At 41.2% G+C, this 19,922-nt stretch overlaps 3 protein-coding genes across 4 annotated transcripts in view; 1 reads left to right on the top strand and 2 right to left on the bottom strand.

Moving 5' to 3' along the window:
* Nucleotides 1–5,867, top strand: part of ephx2 (epoxide hydrolase 2, cytoplasmic) — a 16,726-nt gene extending 10,859 nt beyond the window's left edge. The window contains 12 exon segments of the mRNA XM_032506728.1: nucleotides 30–125; nucleotides 234–312; nucleotides 792–826; nucleotides 1,099–1,125; nucleotides 1,566–1,651; nucleotides 1,905–2,016; nucleotides 2,536–2,610; nucleotides 3,094–3,136; nucleotides 3,222–3,324; nucleotides 3,810–3,879; nucleotides 4,324–4,404; nucleotides 5,511–5,867. Coding sequence (XP_032362619.1) covers nucleotides 30–125; nucleotides 234–312; nucleotides 792–826; nucleotides 1,099–1,125; nucleotides 1,566–1,651; nucleotides 1,905–2,016; nucleotides 2,536–2,610; nucleotides 3,094–3,136; nucleotides 3,222–3,324; nucleotides 3,810–3,879; nucleotides 4,324–4,404; nucleotides 5,511–5,657 — 954 coding nt within the window. The 3' untranslated portion in view covers nucleotides 5,658–5,867.
* Nucleotides 5,868–7,970: 2,103 nt separating this feature from the next.
* On the bottom strand, nucleotides 7,971–15,689 carry plaat1l (phospholipase A and acyltransferase 1-like). The gene is made up of 5 exons (XM_032505965.1): nucleotides 15,406–15,689; nucleotides 11,411–11,540; nucleotides 10,436–10,524; nucleotides 9,181–9,345; nucleotides 7,971–8,607 (listed from the first exon to the last, which is right to left on the bottom strand). The coding sequence occupies exons 1-5, from the start codon at nucleotides 15,412–15,414 to the stop codon at nucleotides 8,542–8,544; spliced, it is 459 nt and encodes a 152-aa protein (XP_032361856.1). The 5' UTR covers nucleotides 15,415–15,689; the 3' UTR covers nucleotides 7,971–8,541.
* Nucleotides 15,690–15,851: 162 nt separating this feature from the next.
* Nucleotides 15,852–19,922, bottom strand: part of LOC116673732 (zinc finger protein 513) — a 10,838-nt gene continuing 6,767 nt past the window's right edge. For both annotated transcript variants that reach the window (XM_032505963.1, XM_032505964.1), the window contains exons 6-7: nucleotides 18,908–19,104; nucleotides 15,852–18,347 (exon numbers count right to left, since the gene is read on the bottom strand). In XM_032505963.1, coding sequence (XP_032361854.1) covers nucleotides 17,733–18,347; nucleotides 18,908–19,104 — 812 coding nt within the window. In that variant the 3' untranslated portion in view covers nucleotides 15,852–17,732. The remainder of the gene's footprint in view (nucleotides 18,348–18,907; nucleotides 19,105–19,922) is intronic.

Genomic DNA, 19,922 nt, shown 5'->3' with positions numbered 1-19,922 from the left:
GTGTGTGTGTGTGTGTGTGTGTGTCTCAGCCTGGCGTGAGGACTCATTTTGTTGAGATGGGCTCAGGTCCACCAGTGCTGCTGTGTCACGGCTTCCCTGAGAGCTGGTACTCCTGGAGATACCAGGTAACACCAGAACACCTCTGCTAAAAAACAAGCAGATACGAGGTTTTTCTACCTGTCTGTTGAAGGTCTCTCGCTCTCTCTCTCGCTCTCTCCCTCTCTCTCTCTCAGATCCCGGCCGTGGCAGCAGCTGGTTTCAGGGTGCTGGCTCTGGACATGAAGGGGTACGGAGAGTCCACAGCGCCACCAGGTGAACTACCAATCAAATAGCACCATCGTAACTTATTACATCATTCACAATATTATCTGATTTCCTGGGTTATAAGGTGCGTTTCAATTGTTTTTACATTGAAATGTATGTGTTTTTCTGCTTGTATATCAGGGCTTTAACGAGCGTAACGTTAGAATATTCATGATTTTAAGTTCACAATGAGATTTTCTCAGGATTTATGAATGAACTGCAGACAAATGAGTGAAATAGGCTGCTGAAACATTGCGTTGTGATTCATTTTTTTTATCTCAGGTGGTTATTTTTACACATTGAAGTCCATTTTTAACCAATGCATTGATGCATCCCTAATGTGTATATATATACATAGCATAAATGTTTTTTCACAAGTAGTACAAGTACTTTTACTGGAGTAAAGGATCTTAATACTTCCAGCGCTGCATCTTAACATGTTTTTTTTTAAATTAATTTGTATTGCTTCCCGTTTTTTCTCCTAACAGACGTAGAAGAATATTCTCAGGAGCAGCTTTGCAAGGTACAAACTCCCTAACACACACTTCATTAAGTCTAGATTAAATCTAAAATCACAGAAATATGTAAAGAAACCTTCTCTACATTTAACAGGAAATGTGAATTTCTTCCACAGAAAGAAATACCAATGTTTTTTGGTTAATACATTTTATTCTAATGACATTAAATAGGCTGATTTGCAGCTGACTTTTCACAGTCAGATATATATATAGTATTATTTAAATATGCTTAAATAAAATAATATTAAATACCATTGAACATGCTGTCTTTCCCCAGGATTTAATCACATTTATGGACAAAATGGTGAGTAAATAACACATTAACTGACCCACTAATTAATGTTAAATTAAATGATGAACAGAGTTAGAATTAAAGGGTGATTAGTGCATTTATATACACCAGCACAGGTCAGGCTACACCTACACTACTACATTTTAACTTTTAAAGTTACTTTTAAGCAGCATTTTGAGGCGAAAACCATCTCCGTCCACACAAGAGTTTTATCTCCAGTAGCAGAACTAATCTCCGTCCATATCAACACGTCTAACGACAAATATCACACGACCATACGCATTAGACTGGGATAAGATGTTCATTTTTAAACCCAAACGAAGCAGTGTAGAAGCAGCTTAAGTTTCTATGTATTTGACTGCAGTAAAAAGATGGTTACCTCACTTATGTTTGATGTCCATGTTGTGGTCCATCTTGTTGTCCATGTTGCTTCTTCTCCGTCTCGTCTCCAGTCGCTGCCGCAGGTCACTCTGGTGGGACATGACTGGGGCGGCATCCTGGTGTGGACCATGGCTCAGTATTACCCTGAGAGAGTGAGGTAAACACACACACACACACACACACACACACACACACACACACACACACACATAGACAGACAACAGAGAGAGATTCAGTTACACTCCACAGATACTTTCTACTGTAGTAATCTGTGTGTGTGTGTATGTATGTATGTGGTGTGGTGTGTGTGTGTGTGTGTGTGTTGTGTGGTGTGTGTGTTTGTGGTGTTGTGTGTGTGTGTGTGTGTGTGTTTGTGTGGTGGGTGTTGGGTGGTGTGTGTGTGTGTGCAGGGCTGTAGCGTCCCTGAACACGCCTCTGTTCCCCGTGGATCCTGCTGTACCTCCTGCAGAGAGAATGAAGGCCGTTTCCATATTCGACTACCAGCTCTACTTCCAAAAACCTGTGAGTCCGTCTGCGGCATGACATCACATTTCTCTCCCCCCCCCTCCCTTCCTGTCCAGTGTAAACCACGTATCTCCAGATGCATCTGGAGATAAATTATTCTGGATCAACGGAAGTACATTTCCAACATAATTGCCTTACATCCGCCGCATGCCCAATGTTTTAAAAAGATTTTAAGGTCCTTCATTTTCAATTTAGATATTTTTGAACACTGACATTTTATACATTGCACTCTGAATACTTTTACTTACTTTAAATACTTTTAAAGACTTATGTCCTTTTACTGTGAAATGCAGGTCTTTTACTTGGAGTGGATTTTCAGTGGAGTATCAGTACTTTCACTGCAGTAGAAGTACCAGCACGTTTAAATTTCACTAACAAACACATTATATCTAGTTTATTAATCCTATACACACACACACACACACACACACATGAATGCTGTAAATGCATGAAGTATTTCTAGTTTTTCTCTGTGCAGTAGCATAATATCTGTACACGTGTGTGTGTGTGTTGCAGGGCGTAGCAGAGGCCGAGCTGGAGAAAGACTTGGAGAGAACGTTCAAGATTTTCTTTTTCAGCAGTGCTGAAGTGGTGAGGACACACACACACACACACACACACACACACACACACACACACACACACACCCAAACCCCCACAGAGAGAGAGATAGATTCAGTTACACTCCCCAGATACTTCTACGTAGTAAACTGTGTGGGTTGTGTGTGAAGGCTGTAGCACACACACACAATGACACACACACACCACACCCACACACACACACACACACACAACACCACACCACACACACACACACACACCCACACACCCACACCACACACACACACACACACACACACACACACACACACACAATGACACACTTACACACACACAGAGATTCAGTTGCACTCCCCAGATACTTTCTACTGTAGTAAACTGTGTGTGTTGTTGTGTGTGAAGGGCTGTAACACACACACACACACTTACACACACAATGACAAACACAATGACACAAACACACACACAGTATCAAGTCTTCAGGGCCAAATCAAAGACCTGTTTCTGTCTCAGGGGACGCGTCCTGCCCTCAGCACTGCAGGCGTCTGTGCTCGAGGTGAGACTCCATTTTCCCACTAAACATTACAAAAGTATAAAAAGACACTTTAAAGAGCTCGTTCCAAATGTCCCGTCTGTTACAGGTGGTCTGTTTGTGGGTCTGCCGGAGCAGATTCCCCGGGGCCGCATGCTGACGGAGGCCGACCTGCAGTACTACGTCAGCCAGTACAAAGAGCGAGGCTTCAGGTCGCACACATTCAGCAATAATCACAACTCAACTGTCTTGATTAAAGAGAAAAAGGTTTTGACCAATGAAGTCAAATTCTGTCCCAAAAACTCAATTTGACTATTGACTCCTGCAAGGAAATTTAAATTTCCAGCATCAGCAGCTTACAAAAAGGTATAAAAAAAATACAGTATAAGAGAAAAACAGTATGATAACAACAATAAAACTATAAAAAAGACTTTTACCATAAATTATCAGTTAAGAGCAGTTAAAGTGTCCAGGACAGTATGCATGTGGGTAGATTATTAATTACTTAATTGCACAGTAAAAGAGTGGCTACCACTCCTTCCTGTCCTCTACTGTCCTATTACCCCCCCGAGTGAGGAGTTGTATGATGGCATGAGGGACAAAGGAGTCCTTGAGTCTCCATGTCAGGATGGAGGATGCTGCTGATTGTGAATCTTGTTTAATTGCGATATTAAATAGATTTTAATTCACGTTTCAGGAGACCGTTGAACTGGTATCGAAACGGAGAGGCCAACTGGAGGTGGATGTGTTCTCGTCCTACTGGAAAGGTTTGTTACACACCACAAATATTAGATTAATTAACCTTTTTAAAGTCATAAAAACATGGAATAAAATGAAAAAAATGACATACTATATAAGCCCTTAATTAGCTTTGTTGTCCCTTTCTGTTCTTAAAGTGCTCATATTATGCTAATTTCCATGTTGATGAATGTATTTAGAGGTTATATCAACATAGGTTTATGTGGTTTAATTTAAAACACCATATTTTGTTGTACTGCTCCTCTTTTCACCCTTTGTGTTGAGCTCTGTGTTTTAGCTACAGAGTGAGACATCGCACTTCTGTTCCATCTTTGTAGGGAGTCGAAGAGCGGAAAGGGAGAGACATCTGGGATTGAGTTGAAATGTTGTTTTTCTTGTGACGTGTGTGTGTGTGTGTGTGTGTGTGTGTGTGTGTGTGTGTGTGTGTGTGTGTGTGTGTGTGTGTGTGCTAGCTGCTGATGCCTGCTCTGATGGTGACGGCGGGTAAAGACCAGGTTCTGCTGCCGGCCTTCTCCAAGGGGATGGAGGACTTGGTGAGAAAACACCAGCACTACTACGTTTTAGCTTTTAGGTTTTTAGGCATTTTGAGCTAAAAAAACTATTACAATATTACATTTTTTAATTATTATTAAATATTACAATAATACAACACAAGACCAGAGTTTTCCAACCAACCAACGGGGGAGGCGGTGTTTCCAAATGTCTTTGTTTTAGAGCAATGTTTCCCAAACATAGGGTCGGGACCCAAAATGGGTCACAGACCCGTTTTATTGGGTCGCCAATTGGCAGAGAGCAGACTAAATGCTCAGAATGACCTCAGAATGACCTCAGCATGACCTCAGCATGACCTCAGAATGACCTCAGCATGACCTCAGCATGACCTTAGAATGACCTCAGCATGACCTTAGAATGACCTCAGAATAACCACAGAATGACCTCAGAATAACCTCAGAATAACCTCAGAATGACCTCAGCATGACCTCAGAATAACCTCAGAATAACCTCAGAATGACCTCAGAATAACCTCAGAATAACCTCAGAATAACCTCAGAATAACCACAGAATGACCTCAGAATGGGGCACTTTCAAAAACCGAACCTGGACTAGATCAGCTGGTTGAAATCTTCAATAAGTCACATACATCTCATTAAATTCAAGTCAGCATTATTTTAAAACAACGTTGGTGTCGGGACTGAGGGACGATGGGGGGGGATGAGAACATCAGTTGAAAAAAGGGATGAGACACAGAAAAGGAGAATAGAGACCTTCTCTGTTTTTGTTTACTTTTATAACAGAATAAATGTACTTCATACACGTTTAAATTCATGGTTTGTTCCGTCTTTTGTCCACATTTTAAAAATGTCGATGTTACAATGATTCATGGTGTGTTTTTGCGAATTTGGGTCCCGGGGGGAGACACCGAATTTCTCTTTTGGGTCTCGAGCTGAAAAAGTTTGGGAAACCACGGTTTTAGAGGCTCGGAAACGCCGCAATAGTGAGGACGCGAGGCACGAACGTAGCAACAGATGTTGATTTTAAACCCAAAACGTAGTGTAGATGCAGCATCCGTCCCTCCTTCCTAAAGACAGACAGTGTGTACTAGTACCTGACTGCAAATGTCTCCGTTTGTGGACTCCAGATCCCGAACCTGAGCAGAGGACACATTGAGGAGTGTGGACACTGGACTCAGATGGACAAGCCGGCGGAGACAAACCGCATCCTGGTACCGTGGCTCAGAGACACGCTGAAGGCGGCCGGAGGCGGTTCTCTGGCACCGAAACTGTGAAAGAGGGACGATAAAGTCAGAAGAAATGACCGAGGAGCTTAAAATGAGCAGAATAAAAAAACTCTGAAACAGTAAATCTTTAAATAAGTCCACTGAAAAGACTAAAAATGTGCTTTTTTCTGGTTTATATCATTCTGAAAGTCAGATTTACCTGTTTTCAGACACAATAACACACACTATGATTTCACATTTAGCTTTGGGGAATTATAAAGTTTAATTTTCATTATTTTCTAACCTTGTTTAGTTAATGAAAACAAGTTTTCAGTTGAGGAAGAAGTGATGAAACTTAAGATTTAAAAATATTAATGTAACATTTTCTCATTTAAATGAATAAAAAAAAATGACTTTTGTAATATATAATAAGTTGAGTTGTGTACTTACATTATCCCAAATGATTCCACCAATGTTCAAACCAGGGGGAAATCTGACATTTTATTCAAGGTGCACGCTCCGTTACATGTCGGTCATGGTCGCACGCTGATGACATCATATCCCCTTTGTGCACGTTGTCAGCCAAAAGCCGTCAGAAATTGAATTTTTATCCAGGTTTGTGACACATTTTGACCCACACCTTTTTAGATTTGGGTGTTTTTTTAACTCTGTATTTTATCCAGATTAATCCCTTTAGACGTCAGACATCTGGTTTACAAGTTTTTAGAGAAACGAGCTGAGAAAACGCTAGCGGGCCCTCGGCCCCTCTTCTCGCGAACCTTCGTCTCGTGGCCCTCGGCCCCTCGTCTCGTGGCCCGCAGCCCCTCGGCCCTCGGCCCTTTGGCTGGCGGCCAATCGGCCCCTCGTCTCAAGGACCTCGGCCCCTCTTCTCGCAAACCCTCGTCTCGTGGCCCTCGGCCCCTCTTCTCGCGAACCCTCGTCTCGTGGCCCTCGGCCCCTCGACTCGTGGGCCTCGGCCCCTCGTCTCGTGGCCCTCGGCCCCTCTTCTCGCGAACCCTCGTCTCGTGGCCCTCGGCCCCTCGACTCGTGGGCCTCGGCCCCTCGACTCATGGGCCTCGGCCCCTCGTCTCGTGGGCCTCGGCCCCTCGTCTCGTGGGCCTCGGCCCCTCGTCTCGTGGCCCTCGGCCCCTCTTCTCGCGAACCTTCGTCTCGTGGCCCTCGGCCCCTCGTCTCGTGGCCCACAGCCCCTCGGCCCTCGGCCCTTTGGCTGGCGGCCAATCGGCCCCTCGTCTCAAGGACCTCGGCCCCTCTTCTCGCAAACCCTCGTCTCGTGGCCCTCGGTCCCTCGTCTCGTGGCCCGCAGCCCCTCGGCCCCTTGGCTGGCGGCCAATCGGCCCCTCGTCTCGTGGTCCTCGGCCCCTCGTCTCATGGCCCGAGGCCCCTCGGCTCGTGGCCCTCGGCTCCTCGCCCTCGGCTTGTGGCCCTCAGCCCCTCGTCTCGTGGCCCGCAGCCCCTCGGCCCCTTGGCTGGCGGCCAATCGGCCCCTCGTCTCGTGGTCCTCGGCCCCTCGTCTCATGGCCCGAGGCCCCTCGGCTCGTGGCCCTCGGCTCCTCGCCCTCGGCCCTCGGCTCCTCGGCTTGTGGCCCTCAGCCCCTCGTCTCGTGGCCCGCAGCCCCTCGGCCCCTTGGCTGGCGGCAATGCGGCCCCTCGTCTCGTGGTCCTCGGCCCCTCGTCTCATGGCCCGAGGCCCCTCGGCTCGTGGCCCTCGGCTCCTCGCCCTCGGCCCTCGGCTCCTCGGCTCGTGGCCCTCGGCTCCTCGGCTTGTGGCCCTCGGCCCCTCGTCTTGTGGCCCGCAGCCCCTCGGCCCTTGGCCCCTTGGCTGGCGGCCCCTCCTCCAACGAGCCCCACAGATTTGACAAATTACCCATTTTTGCAGTGAAGCGTTGTTTTGGAGAAGGAGGAGACCTCTGCGGATAAAAACCTCAATGACCACCGAAGGAATCCTAACTAAGAGAAGCCGACTGCAATCAAGACTACAACTCCCATGATCCCCGTCACCAAACTGCGTCTTCTGTTCTCGGTTTGATTGGTGGACTGATGTTAGATGTTAGACTTCACTAAACAGCAGCGTTAATGTTACAGAGGGACAGAAGAAGAAGAAGAAGATAATATGAGAATAATATGAGAATAAAGCTCACGTTGATAAAAGCAGATTTCCTCTTTAATTTTAAAGATGTCTGATCGGTCTCGGTGTGTAAATGAAGGTTTATGTGAGAGATGTGAACGTTACAAAAAGAAAAAGCAACAACAAAACAAGAAAATAACAATATGAAAACAGTAAGATGACAAAATAATTAAATACTTTAAAATAACAGTAGCACCGAGAGGACTTGATGCTTCTGAACAAGCTTTTTTGTGTTATTTGTAGCATTTAAACATTTGGACAAAGGATGCCGCCACATACATGCAAAAATTAGATCATTTGTCATATTAAATCCTAAAAAAAATAGAGATTTGGATATTTCTTTCAACCATTTTGGGAACAAAGTCAATATTTTGAGAAAAAACTAAGTAGTTTCATGAGAAGAAGCTATAATATCACTACAACAGATTATCTAAAATTATAACTTTATCCTTACAACAGGATCTCTTTTCATGTAGATTTAATATTAAATATTACAAATTTACAAATAGTTCTTGTAATTCTCAAAAATATGACTTAAATTTCCAAATTCTTTCTCAAAAATATGACCTTAAAATCCCATATCTGGTTTAAATTAATGAATTTAACAATTAACACAAATATTAAAAGTCAGTGTGCACCTGCCGGCTAATCTACTCAATCCAAAACAACTTTTTTCTCTAAATACTACAACTTAAATCGTGATATCTCATTTAAAATCTCTCTTATTTCCACGTAACCTTCTTCTTGAACTCGGGGAACAACGTCGCCCCCTGGTGGTCGAGGTGAGAACTGCACGTGACGCCGTTTTCACAGTTTCTTCTCAGCAAACAGCTTCTTCCAGGCGGGCATGATGTGCTCGTAAATCCTCTCTATCTGCAACACACACACACACACACACACACACACACACACACACACACACACACACACAAAACACACACCACCACACACCACACCACACACCACACACACCACACACAACACAAGAAGTTAAGGTGTTTCTCAAGAAAAAAAACTAGAGATTTTCAAACTGTCTGCAGCAGGCTCTGATGAGACTAATCGTTCATGACCCATGCCCAGGCCCAGACGCGGGCCCAGGACCAGACCCAGGCCCAGGCCTATGGCCTAGGCCCAGATCCTGACCCAGGCCCAGACCCAGGCCCAGAGCCCAGGCCCAGGCCCAGAACCCAAGCCCAGCCCCAGGCACCGACCCGAGCCCACGCCCAGACCCAGGCCTAGACCCAGAATCTTGGTAGGCGGTGTCTGACGATCGGTTGGGGTTAAAATGAAGAGTTTCAATAACAGTCTATTAAAGATTGTTGTCTATTTTTCACGGAGAAACACCCTAAACTGTCCCTGTAGCTCAGACCACATACTACACGTTGTGAGTAAATTAAATAAAAGCCCCCCCAGAGCGTCAGACCTCCTCGGCCGTCCTCCACCGACCTGCTCAGACTTCTTGACTCCGTATCTGAGGAGCGTCGCCTGGTGCTCGCTGTTATGAAACAGGATGTCGAACGTGACCTCGCGGCCCATCAGGTCCTCGATGGCCGGCTTCACCACGCTGTGGAAGTCTCTGGCCGAGAACGAGTCGTCCAGCATGTTGTTGACCTGCCAGAAACACAAAAACCTCATCAACTACCCCTCACACACACTCTATGTATCAACTACCCCTCACACACACTCTGTGTATCAATTACCCCTCACACACACTCTGTGTACCATCACACACACCACACACACACACAACACACACCACAACCACACAACACACACACACACCACTGTGACACTACCCCCACACACCTCTGGTATCAATTACCCTCCACACACACTGTGTACCATCACACACACACTGTGTATCAATTACCCCTCACACACGCACTCTGTATATCAACTACCCCTCACACACACACTCTGTATATCAACTACCCCTCACACACTGTGTATCAATTACCCCACACACACTCTTGTGTATCAACTACCCCTCACACACACTATGTACCACTACACACACTCTCTGTGTATCAACTACCCCTCACACACACTATGTACCACTACACACACTCTCTGTGTATCAACTACCCCTCACACACACTATGTACCACCACACCAACTCTGTGTTCAATTACCCACCCACACACTATTAACACACACACCACACACCAACACACACACACACTGTTATCAACTACCCCTCACCACTCGGATCAACTACCACCTCAACCCACCCACTATGTACCACCACACACACTCTGTGTATCAACTACCCTCACACACACACTATGTACCACCACACACACTCTGTGTATCAACTACCCCTCACACACACTATGTACCACCACACACACTCTGTGTATCAACTACCCCTCACACACACTGTACCACACACACACTTGGAGCAAATACCCCTCCAAACAACTAGGTACCGCACACACATCTCTGTGTAATACAATACCCCTCACACACTCTCGTACCACACAAACACTCGTGCCACAACAACACAACACACACACACAACACAACACACACACACGCACCACACACTCTGTACCCCACACCACTCTCTGTACACCAACACACTTGTCAAATCACACAAAAACAACACACACACACACACACACACACTGTATATCAACTACCCACCACACACTCTCTCTCTATCAATTGCCCCTCACACTGTGTTTTCTATGAGTGTTACCTTGTATTTCTTCCCCAGCAGCTCCAGTGGATCCAGTTTGACCTCTGACCTCAGAGCTCGGCCAAACAGCGGCAGCTTGGAGTCTGAATCTGACAACAACACATCACGAGGGTTTTAGAAATCGGGTATTAGAATAATAAAAAGTCTCGGAAGAGTCTAACGTGGTTGAAATGGACCAAACCACCCTGAGTGTGATCAGCTGTGGAGAACGAGATCTGCACATATCAGCGCGTATTTCTTAAAAATGAGTGTCTGTATCTTAAAAACAAGCAAAATTAGAGCCGGTTGCTTCATTACTTTAAGGAAAATAAACCTGAGTGTTAAAGATATTAACAAAAATATCAAATATTTGAATGTAATGGCAGATTTTGTCACTTTTTTTAAGAGAAATTCAACTTACAAATTAGAAAGATGTATTGCTTTGTAGGCTCGTACATGATCAAGATTACAATTATTATATATAAATATATTATATATAATTATCATGATTATTAACCATGGTCATTGCTTCCTTCCTGTCACATATTAAACAATAAAAACCTGCATTTTTACAAAAGTTTCCAGTTTCTAATGTTATATAATATCTTTATTTTACAGGTAATTTGCAGGTTAGACCTCTGAGTCTTATTTTCTAAAGTCACTGCATTGAGATTAAACTTAATTTGTTTTCCAATATACTGAATTACCTGGAAATAAATTGCATTGTCTTGATTATAGGGCAGCATCCTGCCCAAATTCCACATTATATTGATTGACAGTATCAATTAAAAGGATTATCATGGTTTGAAAGTTAGAAAAGTTCAACTTCATCTCCTTTACCTGACTTATTATAACAATAATGAATACACAAGTCAAGAGAAATATACAACAAAAGAAACTTTTAAAGAGATCATGGATGCTTCAGGTGACACATGTGATGCATTTTAAATGAAATTCGACTCCAATACAAAGCCATTAAAGCGGGAAAACACCGACCTCGACACGTCAGGTGAGCAACGTAGGGAACGCCGTCTCTTTCTCCGTAGTACACCGCGAAATGAGAGAAGTATTTGTTCCTGGGGTACTCCACGATGTCCCCCGGGAACAGCTGGGGCTGGGAATGTTTCTGCAGAGAAAACCCTCGTCAACTACAGCGCCGATCGGTGTGAAACTTGTCCTCGGATAAAGAAGTTCTTAGTTGACTAACACATGATTTTGTTGACTAATCGACAGAGATGTGAGCTTTGAGAGGTGGTTGAGATCAGAAAAGCACATTATAACTGTAGAAAAGCACAATATAACTGTAGAAAAGCACAATATAACTGTAGAAAAGCACAATATAACTGTAGAAAAGCACAATATAACTGTAGAAAAGCACATATAACTGTAGAAAAGCACAATATAACTGTAGAAAAGCACAATATAACTGTAGAAAAGCACATTATAACTGTAGAAAAGCACATTATAACTGTAGAAAAGCACAATATAAATGTAGAAAAGCACATTAACTGTAGAAAAGCACTTATAACTGTAGAAAAGCACATTATAACTGTAGAAAAGCACATATAAATGTAGAGAAAAGACACATATAACTGTAGAAAAAGCACATTAAACTGTAGAAAGCACATTATAACTGTAGAAAAGACAACAATATAAGTAGAAAAGCACAATTATAAATGTAGAAAAGCACATTATAACTGTAGAAAAGCACCTTATAACTGTAGAAAACCAATAAATGTGAAAAGCACAATATAACTGTAGAAAAGCCCAATATTAAATGTAGAAAATCCACATATAAATGTAGAAAAGCCATATAAATGTAGAAAAGCACATCTTAAATGTAGAAAAAAGCAAATAAATGTAAAATCCCAATTTAACTGTAGACAAAATCCAATATAAATGTAGAAAAGCCCATATAAATGTAGAAAAAAGCCCAAATAAAGTAGAAAGCCAATATAATTAAAAGAACAATATAATGTAGAAAAGCACAATATAAAGTAGAAAAGCACAATATAAATGTAGAAAAGCCAATATAACTGTAAAAAGCACAATATAACTGTAGAAAAAGCACAATATAAATGTAGAAAAAGAACAATATAAATGTAGAAAAGCACAATAAAATGTAGAAAAGCACAATATTAACTGTAGAAAAGCACAATAAAATGTAGAACAGCACAATATAAAGTAGAAAAGCACTACTATAAAATGTAGAAAAAGCACAAATATAAATGTAGAAAGCACAATATAAATGTAGAAAAGCACAATATAAATGTAGGAAAAAGCACATATAAATGTAGGAAAAGGCACATTATAACTGTAGAAAAGCACAATATAAAGAGTAGAAAGAACATTTAAATGTAGAAAAGCACATTAAACTGTAGAAAAGCACTATATAAATGTAGAAAAAGCACAATATAACTGTAGAAAAGCACATTAAAGGTAGAAAATCCCAATATAACTGTAGAAAGACAATAAAATAAATGTAGAAAGCACCAATTATAAATGTAGAAAAGCACAATATAAAGTAGAAAAAATCCCAATATAAATGTAGAAAAGCCAAATATAATGTAGAAAACCCAATGTAACTGTAGAAAATCCCAATATAAATGTAGAAAAGCCAATATAAAATGTAGAAAAGCCCACTATAACTGTAGAAAGCCCAATATAAATGTAGAATCCCAATATAAATGTAGAAAAGCCCAATATAAATGTAGAAAAGCACAATATACTGTAGAAAGCACAATATAAATGAGAAAAGCACAATATAAAATGTAGAAAAGCACTATATAAATGTAGAAAAGCACAATTAAATGTAGAAAGCCATATAAATGTGAAAAGCACCTATAAATGTAGAAAAGCCCAATATAAATGTAGAAAAGCCCAATATAATGTAGAAAAGCACAATATAAATGTAGAAAAAGCACAATATAAACTGTTAGAAAAGCACAATATAAATGTAGAAAAGAACATTAAATGTAGAAAAGCCCAATATAACTGTAGAAAAGCACATAAATGTAGAAAAGCCCATTATAAAGGAGAAAAGCACAATATAAATGTAAAGAAAAGCCCAATAATGTAGAAAAGCACCAATATAAATGAGAGAAAGCCCAAATAAAATGTAGAAAAGCACCATATAAATGTAGAAAAGCACAATATAAATGTAGAAAGCAATATAAGTGTAGGAAAAGCACAATTATAACTGTAGAAAAGCACAATAAACTGTAGAAAAGACATACTAAAGTAGAAAACAATATAACTGTAAAAAAAGCACAATATAAATGTAGAAAAGACAAATAAATGTAGAAAAAGCACTATATAATGTAGAAAAGCACAATATAAATGTGAGAAAAAGACAACAATATACTGTAGAAAAGCACAAATAAAGGAGAAAGCACAATATACATGTAGAAAAAGCACTATATAAATGTAGAAAAGCACACATAACATTAGAAAAGCCAATAAAATGTAGAAAAGCACAATATAAATGTAGAAAAGCCCAATACGTAAACAATGTAAAAGCAAAAGAAAAGCACAATATAAATGTAGAAACAGCCAAATATAAATGTAGGAAGAAGCAAAATATACATGTAGAAAAGCCCAATATAAATGTAGAAAAGCCCAATATAAATGTAGATATTTAACCATCCAGCTTTGAGAGGTGGTTAAGACCAGAAAATCCCAAACTAAATGTAGAAAATCCCAACATACATGTAGAAAAGCACAACATACATGTAGAAAATCCCAACATACATGTAGAAAAGCACAACATACATGTAGAAAAGCACAATATAATTGTATAAAATCCCAATCTAAATGTAGTTAATTAACCATATGTAAAACTGAGTTTCTACATAATTGATCCTGCAAAAGCACCACTTTAAATCTTGTGTTCACCAGAAATGTGTCATAAGTATCTTGGTAATTAGGCATGAATAAGCATAAAAAAATGACTTATCAACTAAAGAAATCTTAGTCGATTAAAACCAAAACCACAGATCGGTCGACTAATCGACTGAGAGGAAATCCCTAAAAACTTGTTACGTTGCAAAGTTCACAACAGTGAGAAAAAGACCTTTTGATGAAAGTCTATTAAAAGGAGTTAAAGTTCATGACCTCAACGTCAATATCTGATGTTTTTATATTTTTACAACCACAAGAAAAACAGAAGCCAGCTGAGCCGAAAACCACAAAACGAGAAGCATTTTCATAAACTCCGTCTGTGTTATGCATTGTATAATTTTGTATATTTTCCTTCGGTTTAACGTGTATATCTTGTCATGACTTCTGTCATAATGCTGCAAAACACGACGCCACTTTTTAATAAAGCAGCTTTTATATAAAGAGTGTGTAACTAGAAATGCCAAAGTGTACAAATTAATAAATGAGGTGAATATCTGTGAAGGATACGAGAGAAAGTGTGACGTAAAAGCTGTTAAATGTCTTTGATTTTAGTGAAATTTAACTGATTTTATCAGATATAAGTCTGCAGTGTGTGCACAATGATCACGTTCAGACAACAGTCCTAATATTTTGTGTTACACGAGTGCATTTCTGTGCATTTGTGACTTGGAGAGCTACACCCTGGGTTTATTTTAACAACTTGAGAGAGCACAGAAGATCTTTAAAATGTCTCCATCAAGTTCAGGCCCCAAATATTGTATTTTAGAATACATACAATGTAGTTTCTTAGAGCATTTTCTTATCCTATATTTATGTTTCTTGACTTTTTAAATCATCGATTTTATTTTGTATCAACACCAAAGGAAATTCCTTGTATGTGAAAACCTACCTAGCAACAAACCAGATTCTTAAATCTTGTTTCCGAGCAATTAAACAATTAATAAAGTCATTATAAAAGTACAAAATGGTAAAAAAAAATGTGGAAATCTAAAATTTAAAAGGTAGATTTCTGCACTAATTTCAGTCACAAAAATGCAGATTAACATTCAAATAAAAGATGAAATAGCTTAAAAACTGTATGCTGTACTCACCAGGCCCATGAGTTTAGGTATGTGTAGCCTTCTATAGTCACTTCTGAAATTAAACACACAACACACACACACTCATACACACACACACTCACAACAACCCCATCTACTTTACATACAGGCTGCACTGATGTGATATGTTATAGATCATCAGTCTGTCACAGTCACAGTGGACTGACCTCGCTCCTTTCTCTATTAACACACCTTTACATCGTTAACAACTCATTTATTTTGAGGTATGTGTGTCCTACTGCGTCTTAGCTTCAATTCAGGTGTCTGTTTGTGGGTCTGGGTGATTTTGTGGGGTGCATATCTGCGTTGTGCGTTTGTATTTTCACACGAGATGTGTTTCATCGTGAGTCCCTCAGCGTCCTGGTTCTTCCACCCCTGCCAGGGCGTGTGAGGCAGGTGTTTCCTAAACAGAGAGCACGAAAAAGAGGAAGCGGCTTCAGTCACACGGGTTTTATTACGAGATGTGAAGGCACTGTGAACAACAAACCTGGCAACCCCACGGTGAAGACAAGACATCTTCACACCCGTCTGTGTGCAGGTCGAACAAAAAAACAAAAAGCGATCGTTAGAGAGCTTCAGAGGTGTTGGCAGTGCTGTGTTTTTTTAGATTTCGGACAGTCAAACCAGCCAATTCCCTTTGATTTTTAAGCTAAGCTAATCCCGACTTCAGACTCTTTAACTTTTGGGAAAGAAGGCAAATTGATCCCACTCATCCCAAGTTTTTGCTGCTGTGAGGGCTTTTGCTTTCATATTTTGGGCTGACATTTTTGCACACAAGTGCCATAATTCATCCATTTTCATTGCGACACCAACCGTCATTTATAAAAAGCAAAAGGCCGACTAGTTAAGTAGCCGTAGGCATTTAAACGTTCACATATTCACGAGCCAGCTTTGTTTATTACGTTATAGATTTGTGATAAATTCAGTTTTAACATTGCTATTTGATTTTAACTCAAATTTACCCATCAACTGAAATACCTACTGAGTTTTTTTATTTATTTCAACATCATTTCCATTCTTCCCTGAATTGTTGATGTCCGAGATTTTGGCTGATTTTGACTAAACCTGGGCTGAAGCAAGCAATAATATCCTCTGAGTTTCTAAGGAGAACGCCAGGGATATTTTAGGATCTAGATATTTAAAAAACAGCAGCACCTGTTGGTTGAAACTCTCCTCATTCAGACAGCAGGGCTCCTGTGCATTTCCATTTTAAAAATCTCTCACCTTCCACACTAAAATGTCTTTAAATAATATGATTTAATGGCATTTTCACTACGTTTTGCGTCACTTTGAAAACATTCATTCTGGTAAATATAATAGAAATATGAGCTGTGGCCCTGGGACACGTTCTTATGTCCCAATGAATTGTTTGCAATTGTTCTTAATTTCAAAATAAAACATTAGATCACAAGAAAAGAAAGAAAATGTTTTGCAATTTTCAAACCGATCACCGACTTCAAGACCGGCGCTAGCTTGATAATCAGACTGAACCTCCATTTTTTAGGCGGTCATCATGTTTATGTTTGGTTTCTTTTTGGCAAGAGTCGGTTAATTAGTTTAGTTTCGGTATAAATATCTTGTGAGCGACATATCCGACTGTTAAAAATGTCTTTTAGTCGACACAGAAGTTGTGGTAGCAGTTCCTAGAAGTCGTCATGACAGTAATCTTTGATAAATAAAGCTACGTAGCTAGTTAGCTACGTAGTAAAATGGAGTCCTTATCAATTTGGCCTACAATGATCTGATTGGAGAAACAATCACGATGATTCAGAGATCTAGAAATGAACTAACGCTGCACAGGAACCCCACTGGATTTAAAATAAAATAAAATAAAAACACACTCCTAGATTTACTCAAGCTTGTAACATGCCCTGCTATTATTAAAAAAAACAATCCACCCACATTTACAAAATATAGATTATCTGTAGAGGGGAAGAAAAAATAGACATTTCAATTCAGCAGTTTCAGATTGGCTTTGTGACACACACACACGTTAGAAAAGTCAGTCACATTCTGACGGATCACAAGTCTGGACTGCATTGAAGAGTGTGTGTGTGTGTGTGTGTGTGCAGCACACACACATGAATGCCTCTTTATAAAGTCAGTGCAGCTATACAGTCTGTCAAAAGGCACCTGAGGTAAGCTCCAACCTGAGCTGGAGGTTCACCAGTGTATAAAACACGCACGCACTCAAGTCAGTCAGTCACACACACACACACACACACACACACACACACACACACACACACACACACACACACACACACACACACACACACACACACACACACACACACACACACACACACACACACGATCTAACATTGTTCCTGTTCCTGACTCTGGCTCTCCTGGCTGTCTTTGCCCCAGCTGAGGCCATTGATGGGCGCGTGTTTGTCCCAGCTGTCCGTGTTGTGCCCGTGTTTCCTCTGGTGGCGTTTGTAATTGTCCCAGTGGCCCGTCGTGTAGTCGCACTCGGCGCAGGCGTACGGCTTCTCCCCCGTGTGCCGCAGCATGTGCCTCTTCAGGTTCATGCTCTGGTTGCAGGAGTAGCCGCAGACGCCGCAGTGGAACGGCTTGGCGCCCGAGTGGATGCGCTCGTGACGCCGCAGGTTGGCGAGGTTTCCGCAGGCGTAGCTGCACGACGGACACTGGTAGGGTTTCTCCCCCGTGTGCACGCGCAGGTGGCGCTTGAGGTTGTCGAGGTGCGAGGAGGTGTAGGGGCAGTGCGGGCAGCGGTGTGGTTTCTCCTCCGAGTGGGTGTGGGCGTGGCGGGCCAGGTGGTTTGGGTAGTGCGACAGGAAGGGGCAGTGAGGGCAGCGGTACAGCTTGGTACCGTGAGGGCCCCGTCGGGGTCCCCGAGACACGGCCAGGCTGCGGGGGGACCCGGATCCGTCTTTGGACAGCAGGTCCAACGAGCAACGACGACACACCTAAACAATAAATACAGAGCACACGGTCAAATGTGTCATTTCTGCTGAGGATCGTCAACATCGGCTCATAATGACGTTAGAATAATCCTAACGCACGCAGGAGGCGGACGGACGATGTTGTGCAGCTTCTCTCACAATAAGAATTTTCCTAATTGAATGTTTCTTTTCTTTTCACAATAAAAATCTTTATTTTAATATATAACATTCTTTGACAGCCCTACTGGGGACATGTGAACATGTGTTATATATACTATATATTTATTATAGTTTCACTTTCAGAGCAGGTGAGAGAAGAGTTCACGTCTTACTGTAATGAGCTTTACACTCAGAGCAACATCAGTCAAATGTAAGTTAAAAAAACTTGCATTGTGCATTATCATAAATTGGGTGTCAGTTGTAATGTGGAAGTATGTGGTGGTCAGAGTTCCCGTTTGCTTGTCGCTAGGCAAACAAACACATTGCACAACCTATTTTTTCTGCATTTTATTCACATGAAGAAATCCTTTTTCTGCAAGCGATGACAAAACAGAAACAACAAATCAAAGTTTTAGCAACGGTACCTGTCCTCCGTCGCCCTCCACCTCCCCCTCGGCCTTGTCCCCCTCCAGGAGGTCGGCCTCCTCCAGCGTGAGGCCACACATCCGGCAGCACAGGGGGAAAAGGAGGACCGGGAGCGGGGCGGAGGGGGACCCGAGGCCCCCCAACGTCTGGAGGTAGCCTGAGTCTTGGGACACTCGCAGGGTCAGGTCTGACACTACTGCATGGAGAGAAAGAGAGAGAAACACATTTATTTACTTACTTAACCCTCGTGTCGTCTTCCCGTCAAAATTGAAAATCAACACTTTTGTTGACACTTTACCAATGTTTAACTTTTTCTTCGTTTTTTGTCCCTTTTATTAACATTTTTGACTCTTTTTCAATGTTTGTCACTTTTTTGACTTATTAACTTTAGTTGTACAGTTATTTTTGGAATTTATGGTAAAAAAAAAAACTCATTTATAGGAAATTATACCTAATGTTTGAGTTAGAAAAGCAGAAATTAGGAATTATTGAGACTAAAATTAAAGGAATGGATGTTGATGATAATCACAGACTGGAATATGTCAACTTTTACTCAATACTATTTCAAAAACACTTCAATTTGTTTTCAAATGCTATAACATTAAATAAGATTAAAGATTAAATTAATGAAAGTAAAGATGTGTACTTGCCAAAGATGTGTGGAATCCATCATGTTATTTTGGGGAATTAAACAGGACATTAATATAGGAAAACGCGTCAATTTGACCCGAGGACAACATGAGGGTTAAAAAGAAATATCAATGGAGTCTGGTCTGATCTTACTGATTACTCAAATTATACTTAGCATATTAATTCATTTAACCATGAAGAACATTAGAAAACCTCACTAAGAAAAACCCTAAAGTTTGTACTGATAAACTCATCTTCCATCTCACGCTTCCTTATTTTACTTCTTCATATATACTCATCTTTAAATATGTACATACATTAAAAACTCCCTTCTGTTCTCATTTCCTAACCCTAACCCTAAGGGTTAGGGTTAGGGTTAGGGGG

The sequence above is a fragment of the Etheostoma spectabile genome, chromosome 24, assembly GCF_008692095.1.
Source record: "Etheostoma spectabile isolate EspeVRDwgs_2016 chromosome 24, UIUC_Espe_1.0, whole genome shotgun sequence".
Taxonomy (NCBI): Eukaryota; Metazoa; Chordata; class Actinopteri; order Perciformes; family Percidae; genus Etheostoma; species Etheostoma spectabile.
The sequence above is the reverse complement of the archived record's forward strand: the minus strand, read 5'-3'. Positions and strand labels throughout refer to the sequence as shown.

Excerpts from the sequence above, each read along its gene's own strand:
- plaat1l (XM_032505965.1), bottom strand. Across the intron at positions 10,525-11,410 it reads TGCTCACCTGACGTGTCGAG|ATTCAGACTCCAAGCTGCCG; the intron begins GTCGGTGTTTTC and ends TGTTGTTGTCAG. Across the intron at positions 8,608-9,180 it reads GAGTCAAGAAGTCTGAGCAG|ATAGAGAGGATTTACGAGCA; the intron begins GTCGGTGGAGGA and ends TGTGTGTTGCAG.